Below are 12,090 nucleotides of genomic sequence, written 5' to 3'. Positions count from 1 at the left end.
AGTGGATTTTTCCGACCAGAGCTCAGGGGGAACTGTCCGGATAGAGCTCGGGGGAACTCTCCGGATAGAGCTCAGGGAGAACTCTCCGGATAGAGCTCAGGGAGAACTCTCCGGATAGAGCTCAGGGAGAACTGTCCCGATAGAGCTCAGGAGGAACTGTCCCGATAGAGCTCAGGGGGAACTGTCCCGATAGAGCTCAGGGGGAAATGTCTGGAAAGAGATCCGGGGGAAATGTCCGCGTAGAGTTCAGGGGGAACTGTCCGGATAGAGCTCAGGGGAAATTGTCTGGGTAGGGGTCAGAGGGGATTGTCTGGCTAGAGCTCAGGGGGAACAGTCTGGAAAGTGGATGAGGGAGTTTTCAGGGGAAACTGTCCGGATAGAGCTCGGGGGGATCTGTCCGGATAGAGCTCAGGGGGAACTGTCCGGATAAGGCTCAGGGGGAACTGTCTGGATAGAGCTCAGGGAGAACTATCCAGATAAAGCCCAGAGGTCACTGTCTGGATAGGGCTCAGGGAGAACTATCCGGATAGAGCTCAGTGGGAACTGTCCCTATAGAGCTCTGGGGGAACTGTCCGGATAGAGCTCAGGGGGAAACTGTCTGGATAGAGGTCCAGGGGAAATGTCCGTGTAGAGTTCAGGGAGGACTTTCCAGATAGAGCTCAGGGGAAACTGTCCGGGAAGAGCTCAGGGGGAATTGTCTGGATAGTGGATGGGGGAGTTTTCCGACCAGAGCTCAGGGAAAACTGTCGGGATTGAGCTCAGGGAGCACTGTCGGGATAGAGCTCGGGGGGAACTGTCCGGATAGAGCTCAGGTGGAAGAGTCCGGATAGAGGCCGAGTGAACGGTCCGGATAAACTGTCAGGATAGAGCTCAGGGGGGAGAGTCCGGATAAACTGTCTGAATAGAGGTGTGGGGGAACAGTCCAGATAAAGGTCGGGACTGTTGTCCAGAAAGAGTCCAGAGCTCTCTGTCCAGGCAGAGGTCAGGACGGACTGTCCGATTCGCTGTAATGATAGCGATCAAAGTGAGCCATTAAAACATTATAGGTTTTTGACCCTTGAATATTTGTGAAAACCTTCCTGTTAAATATGAACAGTGCCTACTATTTCACTCTGTCAGAAGCCTGATGGCCATCATGACAAGATTACTGCTACAACACTTCATGGTGTTCCCCAATTCAGAGACTGAATGACAGCTCCAAATACTTTTTAATTCACGAAGTTGGGCTGTGAAATTTTGTGTTTACTTTCCTATCGGATTAAAGAAAATTATATATAGTGAACACATTTTTTCGATAGTGTCTTTTTAAATAGCGATTTCATTAATAGCCTGTTGAAGGCAGGGACAGGATTCTGATTGTAGGTGATCAGCCATGATCACAGCGAATGGTGGTGCTGGCTCAAAGGGCCGAATGGCCTACTCCTGCACCTATTGTCAATTGAATGCTTTCTATAACCTCAGCAAGAATCCTGATGTCTGTCCATGGTGGGTTCTGGATGATTTGGCATCGTTAATGCAAGGGCAAAGAGTAGTTGGCATGTGCTGACACTACTATAAGTTGGCAGAAGAGCTATGAAGAACCAAAGTTTGGGCAGAGGGCAATAGAGTTCCACAGAGAGAATAAAAAGAGAAGAATATGAAGAGAGCGGCATGAGGTGAAACCCATTGGCATAGATGGAGCAGGAATGAATGCTGTTTTTTGTTTAATGCTCTTTAAATTGTCAGCAAAGTGCTTGATCACTGAGGCCACTGATGGGCCCTCATGGCTCCACACCTGGACAACCTCCAAACTCCCTCTGGGGCTATAATTCCCATTTTTATGTCCCTGCCCAACCTCTAGTCAAGAATGAAAATTGGAACACCTGCAACACTTTTTTTCTCAGTCCAACTCTCAGATCCTGACTGTACGTTCCCGATTTGAAAAAAATCAGGCCCCAGGATTTCCCCGAAACAGCAAGTTCTGAAAGTAATGTGTAAACTTAAACAGGAAATGAGTTGAAGAGATTGATGGGTTACTTGCACTGTAAGGTTCTGAGTTGGAACATTCAAAGCAATCCCGGTGTAGAAATGTATTATTAAAGAGCAAAGGTCTGAGTTTAATTGTTCCATACCTGTGTTTTATGAGTGTTAACCAGCGAAGGAGCTGCAGCTACCATGGAACTACTGCGTGGTCTGGGTAAGTGAGTTATTTCAGGCTCAGAGGGTCTATCTGGCTTCTCCTCTAGAATCTGTCGAAGCCTTTGTAAGGAATACATCAGTGCCCAGTGAATACCTTCTTCAGACCAATGGGGCTGCAGCAGACAGCGCATTACGGCAACATCAAAATAGGTGGCATACCGAGATTTCTGACTTAGTGGTATGGTCATTGAAGTTCTGTAACAGAGATCATTTACTTTTCTTAATGAAAACAGTAAGTTGGTCAGAATCATGTGCAAAATAATTATCACATTAATACATGAAGGTGTAGAATTTTTTACTTGGACTCGAACAATTATTTCATAATTCCAGCTGACCCTTCCCCTTTCATTTTACATATTGGGCACAAGGAGGGGTCAGACGTTTGTGGGTTTCAAATCCCCCTCCTGGACCTGAGCACAAACTCTAGGCTGACATTTCCATGCAGGTTTGTGGAAATTCTGCACTGTGGGAGATGCCTTCTTTCAGATGAGACATTACACCAAGACCTTGTCTGCACACTTCAGTCCATGGAAAATATCCCATGACATAACATACAGGAAAAAGAGCAGGTGGGCTATATCTGACCAATATTTGTCCCCACAGTCAACGTCACAAAGAGAGATCACCTTGTCATAAAGACACTGCAGTTGGGTGGGAAAAAGCTGGATGCATTTTGGCTCCTGAAGTTGATACTTTGCAACATTGGCGATATTTCAAAAAAGTACTTCCATAGGCTTGAAATTAAATATTCTACATCATGGCCAATTAATGTAATCTCAAATGCCTTGCACTATCCACACTGGTATTTTATCTACAGCAAACAGAGGTTCATGCCAAGTGAGTAGCCTGGTAGCATTAGCTACACGATTAATGAAGGGCAAGATAGGATACCTTCTTCAGAGTCCCCTGTTGCTCTTTGCCCCAGTCCCATTGCTATATTCCCCTCTAGTTCTTCTGATCCAGGTCTCTCAAATCAAGTCCCTCAACCTCTCCAAAAGTCTCTCACCTACCTTCAAACAAACTGAGTGGCAGATCTCAAAGATGGGATTTCCACCCAAATGGGGGCAGAGGTCTGCCTTTAGCCAAATAACACCCCACCAAATGCCAGATGGTTGTGTGACAGCCAGTACTGAAGGGCTCATGTTCCCACCAATACTTCATGTTATTCATTCATGGGGATGTGGGCTTCAGGGACTATGCTAATGTTTACTGCCCATCCCTGACTGGCCTAAAAAATGAGGTGGTGAGCTGTCTTCTTAAACCTTTGTAGCCCATTTTAAGTACACTCACAATGTTGTTAAGGAGGGAGTTCCAGAATTTTGATCCTTCTCTGGTAAAGGAATAATGGCATAATTCCAAATCAGGGATGTTGATAGGTTGGACAGGAAATTGCAGGTGAAAGTGCTCCTGTGCACCTTCTGCCCTTGTCCTTCTGGATGGCTGTGATCATGTTTTTCAAAGGTGATGCCTATGGAGCCCTGGTGAATTTTCACAGTGCACCTTATAGATGGCACACTCTGCTGCAACTGATCCTGAGGGGAGGAGGGAGTGAATGTTGCCAGGAGAAAGTGAGGTCTGCAGATGCTGGAGATCAAAGTTGAAACTTTATTGCTGGAACAGCACAGCAGGTCAGGCAGCATCCAGGGAACAGGAGATTCGACGTTTCGGGCACAGGCCCTTCTTCAGGAATGAGCCAATCAATTGGGCAGTATTGTCGTAGATAGGGTCAAGCTTCTTGAGTGCTGTTTAAGGTACACTCATCCAGGAGAGTGGAATGTAGTTTATCAAATGGTTAAATTCTCTCTCGTTGGTATTGGTCATTGCCTGGCATTTTTCTGGTGTACTGCTGCAACTGATCCTGAGGGGAGGAGGGAGTGAATATTGCCAATCAACTGGGCAGTATTGTCGTAGATAGGGTCAAGCTTCTTGAGTGCTGTTTAGGGTACACTCATCCAGGAGAGTGGAATGTAGTTTATCAAATGGTTAAATTCTCTCTCGTTGGTATTGGTCATTGCCTGGCATTTTTCTGGTGTAAATATTACTTGCCACTTGCCTAGCCATGTGTGAAAACAAACACCACACCTCACTGTTTTCTGGCCTAATGCCAATTCTTTTATCTGTGCTACTACAGACCCTGCTTTTCATTGAAAATCAATTTTGTTCACCAACCTTTTATGTGGTACTTTGTCACTAATTTTTTTGAAATCCATATTGGCAATATACATTGCATATAATTGATAGATCTTCTTGATAGTCCATCAAAAAATAATATTTAGCTAATCAAACTAGAACTGCCTTTGAACAAATCCATGCTGACTTTCCTTTATTAACACAAATCTCTGAAAGGGATTTCCCCTCCACCTTCCCTCCCTGCTTGTCATTTCGAAAGCCTTCCCACCAACAATGTTAAACTGAATAAAAACTGACCAGTTGGAATGGTAATATACTGTGTCTTTCCCTCTTTTGCATTTTTAATTAAGTACAATGGGAAAAGAACTGTTTAAAAATCAAGGATACTAGAGGATTGCTGTATATTTTGAGCAAATAAACTGCCAAATCATTATAAACACTGTTTACACAGGTATGGGTTCCAGTACTAGTTGGAGTGTAGTTTGCAGTTGAGTTGGGGTCAAACAGTTGTGTACAAATGGAATTTTGCTTAGCAGCAAGAAGCTGATTGGTCTGTGCACTAGGGTCTAGCTATCAAAGGCAAAGGCCTTCTGCTAGTCACCCACTATACAATTAGGTCTCAGGGAGCTGAACAGCTTGGGAACTTGAACTGTACTGTGAGAATCCTTTGGGTCTACATTATTACTCAAGAGCTCTCTCTGTTCTCTGCAGTAAAAGTCACTTTAAGGCAGAATAAAACCAATTGATGTTTATTTCAGTTTATATTTCTTACTATAAGCTGTGATTTTTAACTAACAAGTCCAAGGACTTTCTACCCCCTGTGCCCCCTGCAAACTAGTGAATGTCTCTGGAGAAGGAAGACCAAATAGTGTTCTGACCATAGAGTCATAATGATGTACAGCACAGAAACAGAGCCTTCAGTCCAATTCATCCATTCTGTCCAGAGATCCTAAATTAATCTGGTGAATCCATTAATCCATTAAAAATTAATAATAAGTTAATCCATTTAACCATAAGACCATGAGACATAGGAGCAGACATTAGGCCATTCAGCCCAACGAGTCCGTTCTGCCATTCAGTCAAGGCTGATAAGTTTATCGACCCCATTCACCCAGTTTCTCCCCATAACACTTGATCTCCTTGATATTCAAGAACCTATCTATCTTAGTCTTAAATATACTCTATGACCTGGCCTCAGATGAATTTGACAGATTCATCACCCTCTGGCTGAAGATGTTTTTAATTATCTCTGCTCTAAAATATCTTCCCTTTATTCTAAGGCTGTGCCCTTGGGTCCTAATCTCTCCTACCAATGGAAACATCTTCCCAACGTTTACTCTATTTAGTATTCTGTATGTTTCAATTAGACCTCCCCTCATCCTTCTAAATTCCATCGTGTATAGACCCGGAGTCCTCAAATGTTTCTTATTTGCCAGTATAATTGGCCCATAGCCCTCTAAACCCTTTCTATTCTTGTGCCCATACAGATGCCTTTTAAATGTTGTAATTGTACAGCCTCCACCACTTCCTTTGGCAGCTTACTCCATACATGTGAAAATGTTGCCCCTTTGGTCCCTTTTAAATCTTTCCCCTATCACCATAACCTATGCACTCCATTTCCGGACTCCCCCACCCCAGGGAAAAGATCTCCAAAAGAAGCATTTCAGAAATCCTGTGAACAGAAACTACTGAACTGCTTTCCCAGGCTTTCCTTCCATCCGTAACACCTATGTTTCTTTGACTGTAGACAGTTGTATGTAAGCAAAATGCTTGAAGCTCATGCAATACCGTAACACTGTATATTAAATTTGAAGTTTGCTCACAGTATGTATATCAGGGGGAGTTTATAAAGTGATTACAGATTTAATTAGTAGCTATATGATAATGGTCCATAATTGTTTACCTGGAGCTAGATTCTAATTGTTTGTAATAAATAGTTATTAAGCTTTTGTCAGCGACAGAAACCTTGCTATAGTTTCTGCCAACTGCAGTCAAAGAGACAGATAAATGGAAGAATATGCATCCTTCTAAAATGATTTCAGGAATAGTGGGGCATGATGTTTAGTTTGCTACTCCAGTGAGGCATGGCGGAGCACATTTCCTGATAGTAAGCTACAATTGAATTCAGTAATAGCATTTGGGAATTGGTTAAATACATGAAGTAAGATGGGGAAAGACCAGGGAGTTGAATATAACTTGTTTGGTCTTTGAAAGAGCCTTCGTACATACCATGGGTCAAATATTTTCCTTTGTGGCTGCATTATTCTACAGTTGGTTTCTTTTCTATTTGTTCTAGAAAGTACAATACTTTAAAAGAATACTTTCAAAAAGCAAACTTACAGCAGAATAAAAAAAATCTTTTAGTTGAAAAAAAATGTTTTGGTGACTTATTGTATTTTTTTTCCAAGTTGAGGTAATAAAAACAAGAAAAGGCCAGAATTAAACAGATTTGTGTCTTAAGAGTTTATGAATAAATATTCTTGATCAATTCAATGCAAATTTATTGAGCAGTGATAAAAATGTAAGAAAGTATATTTTGCTTAAAGCTGAGTAGTGTGACCAATCAAATTACATCTGGATCACAGTGCCTTAAATAAGATAAGTTAGAATCTAAATGATCTACTTGATAAACTTGCATGGGGTTTGGTCTGGTCAATAACAATAGTTTGAAATTAACTTTGCTTTACCTGCAGAAAACCCGGTAGAAGCATCAGTGTTTACATTTACCTATAGTTTATCTTGATAGAGTTGGTATATTTGGAAATTTATAACCATGTATCAAACTGCTGATTTGATTTTAAAAAAATCTCAAAATAGCAATGACCTACTTTCATTGATATATTTACTTCTGGTCTTGATGAAAATGCCGTCAGGACTGGTAAACATCACCAAAGATTTTATCGACTATTTTATGCAGCAAAGATCTCTCAAGCATAAGCAAAATGCTTGAAGAACATGCAATACTGTAATACTATAATACTGTAAATTAAATTTGAAGTTTGCTCATAGTATCCATATTTCCACTGAATAATAAATTATAGTGAATTGTGCTGAGATATTCTAACTTCTGAGAGTTGGCTTTGAGACAACCAAAATAATTTCTCTTGCAGGTAGCAGGAAACCTAGATTTTCTTCCCTTCTATGTGGCACTTTCTTTTAAGTCTGAAAGGTGAAGCTGTTTAATTCTGTATTTCTTACATTTTTATGTAACTTTAACTCTACTGGAAAACTTAACAGGATAATGCATTCTTTAACTACTAAGCAGCAAATGTTCCAATACAGTAACATCCCATAAACACACCCTTGGCAAAGGCAAATTCAGTAAAATATATTTTCTGTTATGCGAGTCCTGTAGCAGGGACAGAGAAATAGCTTCCGCAGCCAACTTCTAAACCTTAGAATCCACTGAAATTTAACCTGAAATCCTGGTTCTTTGGGATCCTGATGCTACCCATTCATGCTGTTTCTATTCTTCCAAAAAAAACCTCGTATGCTGTTTACTTCATTGCCTTGGAATAAACCGCTCAGTACCTCTGTCTCAACCTCTCTTCTAACAAAAAAGGACAAAGTACACTTCCTAAGTCACATTATTAACAACATATTATGGCCTATGTTGCTCAATCATGAATATTTATATTCTACAAAAACAATATTCCACTGATTCAGCAAGAATACTTCATCATTATCTCTGTATTTATATCCGTAACCTTCAATAATATGAAAATTACTCAAAAGATCAAATATCTATGTTTTAATAACATTTCATACTCTTGCATTCAGTATCAAAAGGTAAATGTTGAGTGTGTGGTGCTGGAAAAGCACAGCAGATCAGGCAGCAACTGAGAAGCAGGAAAACCAACATTTCAGGCAAAAGCCCTTTAAATTCTGCCTGACCTGCTGTGCTTTTCCAGCACCACACTCTCAACTCTAATCACCAACATCTGCAGTCCTCACTTTCGCCTATCAAGATAAATGTCAAGCTTGGATGTTACTGTTACTGCTGCTGTAACTTTACTTTCATGACTGTTTATCAATATGATATTTTCCACAGTGGTTGATACTGTAGCAGGCATTGATGGTTTTGTTCAGTTCAAGAGAAAAATGCATTTTGCATTATTTTACATTTACACTGTCATTCTAATAAAATAAGAGGTCTATTTTTACCTTACTTCATAAATTAGAAAAATTACTGAGTTAGAAGTTCACTGTCTGCCTTCAAATTTTATTTTGTTTCCTCTGTTATGGTTGCCAGAGAAATGAAGAATCTATTTGCCATGAAATCCCAGGCTTTGCTACTTGGTATTTTTAAAGCGAACAATCAAGGAGCAGACTATCTAAAAACAACATAGGAACCATAGCAACTAAAGATATGGCAACAATCATGGCAAGACAGGCATGCCAATAATCACAGATCTCAGTTTCAGTTGCTGTACCTCGTTAAATATTGAACTCTCATAATTTTTACCTCAATTATTATTAAATAATAATCATTATGAACTCTCAATTATTTCGGTTATCATAATTATCAGCTCTTTATTGGAAACAATTTTCTTTCTTACACATAACATAGCTTTACATCGATTTTATGTAATCTCTAGTTTTGTGTTTTTGTTTTATTTATAGAATATTTTTTAATTTCAAAAATGTACTTTATTCATAGAAAATAAATCTTTGGTACATGCACAGTTAATGAACTCATTCAGAGCTATCCTCTTTTTACCTACTGATGACAAATTAAGTCTTTGATGTCCACCATACCCTATATTTACGGATGACTTCTTGGTCTTTAGCTGAGGTGATAGCAGGGTCCAGTTACTGAATGCCCCCACCCCACCCCTTATTCTTTAGCAGAAGGACCTTACACGGTGGTCTTTCCCCACCGCACCTTGGCAGCAGCTGCCCCAAGCTTCAGCGCGTCCCTCAGGACATAGTCCTGAACCTTGGAATGTGCCAGTCTGCAGCCCTCAGTTGGGATTAACTCCTTCAACTGGAAGACTAACAAGTTTCGGGCAGACCAAAGTGCGTCTTTTATCGAGTTGATGATCCTCCAGGTGCAGTTGATGTTCGTCTTGGTGTGTGACCCGGGGAACAGACCCGGGCAGAGCACGGAGTTCCACATCACGGAGCTGCTCAGACAAACCTCGACAGACACCAATGCATTCTTCTCCAGACTTCCTTTGCGTAGCCACATTCCAGGAGGTGTGTGACAGTTTTGTACCATCCACAGCCACTTTGAGGACAGTGTGTGGTGGCATAGAGAATCCAGGCATGCATAAAAGGATCTCACAGGCAGTGCCCTTCTCTTCACCAGCCAAGTGATGTCTTGGTGCTTGTTTGAAAGTTCTGGCGTTGAGGATTTCAGCCAAATGACTTTGACAGTCTGCCCAGGGAACTGCTTAACAGGATCCAACCTCCCCTTTTCCCAAAGGGTCTCAAGGACACTACATGTTGACCACTTCCTAATGGACTTCTGATCAAAGATATTTGCCTTCACAAATTTCACTATGAAGGACAGGTGATACAGAACGGTCCAACTACATGGAGTGTGCAACGGCAGCGAGGCCAGGCCAATCCTTCACAACACCGGGGACAGGTAGAACCTCAGTATGTAATCATACTTGGTACTTGCGTACCAGGAATCCACAGACAGCTGATGCAGCCACACCTGAAGGTGGATATTAGGGTGAGGGTAGCATTGGGTGTGTTTTTCCCCCTTTCTTCTGATCTTTATACATGGTGTCTCTTTGGACATGGTCCATCTTTGATCTCCACATGAAGTGGAAGATGGCCCGGGTGAATGCAGTTGTTACTAGCTAGGCTATTAATAATTGCTCATTCCTAACTGCCGTCAAGAAAGTGGTGGTGAACTGCCTTCTTAACTCATCATAGTCCAGGTGGTCTAGGTACATTTGTTGTGGTACTATGGAGGGAATATTTGATCCAGCTAAATTATTCTAAGTATTTGCCTCAGTCAGATCAATAGTTTAATCAATAATACCTTATGATACCATTAAAATCAAACTTAATGTGGAGTTTAATAGGCAGTTAAAGTACAGCTGAGATTATTCCCAGCCAAATTAAGTGAAAGAGGAGGACAGACTCAAATCCATATTAGAGCAGGGTGGAGTCTGAGACGGGGTTAGCTTAGTAAACAAGAATGCAACTGGATGGATAATATAATCACAATGAAAAGAAATGGGTTTTTTTGCACTGTTGGGGTGGAGATGAGAACAAGTGTTTGGGGAGCTAATTCATAGTGGACTGAAAAAATGCCAATGTTTCCTCTGTACTCCAGGTTGATTCAGAAGTATTGAATAGAATCAATTAGTCCCTGTAATTCTTTAGGTGATCTCATTAGGTCTGGTGATCAATGGCTAAATCAATTATACGTCAGATGCAGTCAAGTCTTTTTTCTTTGGTCTTGGGACTTGAGGGAGCAAATTAATGCAGATAATTAGTTTGAAGCAAAAGATAAACGATTGCTCATGGCCAGTGGCTGAGCTTGATAAGAAGAAAATGATGTACATGAAATAATGGGCACTAGTGGAAATGAGCAAAGGTAATCACACTGAGCTGGATTTCAGAAATGTCTGGAAGATTACAATCATCCATGGTTGCAGTCATTGTGGAAATCAATTAGAAATACTTATTTCTAATGTCTGAGGGACAAATTTTAATTTATTTCAAAAAGCCATGTTGAATGTTGACGGAACGGCCAACTTTACTCCAGAGTTGGAATCATAAAAAGAAAGAAATAGAAAATTAAAATGGTAAGAAAGAAAGAGGGAAAAGTTGAAAGTGAAGGTAGAGAAAAAGTAAGTTGGCTTCACTGTATTGTTAGAAATTGGCAGTCTCAGAAGCCAGAGGCTGGAATTTCTCGATATGACTTGGGACAAAGTCAAAATGAGCAGGTTTTAAAACTGGTAGGTGGGGCCCAATTCCAAGACTTGTCCAACAATCAGCAATCTTCAATAACAGTGTAAACTGTAAAACCACATCCAACAATTCCGATGACACCAGTTCCATTGCATGGATGCATTTCAGATCCACTACAAAGAGTCCATTTTCTGAAAGTTTTGCAAGTTAAGTCAATTCTGTTGTACTGTGAAACATAAGGCAATGCTATTTTGGAATCAAGGACCTGGGCACAAGTAAGTTCAAAAGGTATGGCAAACTGGACATCTCAATGGAATGTTCTACGAGACGATATACACATTTTTAATACAGTGATTGATTTTAGGGATTGTAATCTTAAAGGCATACTGTCCATTAAATAGACCAGTTCCATTAAAGTGGAAATGTCTGCAGATACATTTCAGTGCATGATTCACAGAATAAATGGTCTTTTGCACTGAACAATAGTGAAATTCAGATTTGACTGTATCTGTGGTCCTTTGTGCTTTAATCTTTCCATTGACTGACAGTTCAGATATCTGGTGCCTAGTTACAAAATCTGAACATTTGTTTGAACTCTTTGGTTGATAGCTCATCAATCTGTTTCAATGCTTTAAAGCTTGAACACTTGGCTGAGCTCTTTACCTGAGTTCAAAAGGACCTAATGTATTCAATCATGAAGGTTTTGTTGATAGTTTGAGCAATGCAAATTCGTTACAAATGTTTGGCTGAGCCACAAATCCTCAAATGGTTTAGCTCAGCAAGATCATTGGCGTTCGAGAAACAGTTTATTGTGTTGAGAATTTTATGGTCATTAAATGGGATTATTTTTCAAAATTATTTTTATAGATGGCTGGTTGTTTATTTTGACAGGCGTTTGGATATTTC

General features: G+C 40.6%; 1 protein-coding gene across 1 annotated transcript in view; it reads right to left on the bottom strand.

Moving 5' to 3' along the window:
* LOC122551900 (protein unc-80 homolog) overlaps positions 1–12,090 on the bottom strand; it is a 284,010-nt gene that overhangs the window by 220,649 nt on the left and 51,271 nt on the right. Inside the window, exon 8 of the mRNA XM_043694468.1 lies at positions 2,112–2,373. Within this exon, the coding sequence (XP_043550403.1) occupies positions 2,112–2,373 (262 nt within the window). The remainder of the gene's footprint in view (positions 1–2,111; positions 2,374–12,090) is intronic.

The sequence above is a fragment of the Chiloscyllium plagiosum genome, chromosome 7, assembly GCF_004010195.1.
Source record: "Chiloscyllium plagiosum isolate BGI_BamShark_2017 chromosome 7, ASM401019v2, whole genome shotgun sequence".
NCBI classification, from domain to species: Eukaryota; Metazoa; Chordata; class Chondrichthyes; order Orectolobiformes; family Hemiscylliidae; genus Chiloscyllium; species Chiloscyllium plagiosum.
The sequence above is the reverse complement of the archived record's forward strand: the minus strand, read 5'-3'. Positions and strand labels throughout refer to the sequence as shown.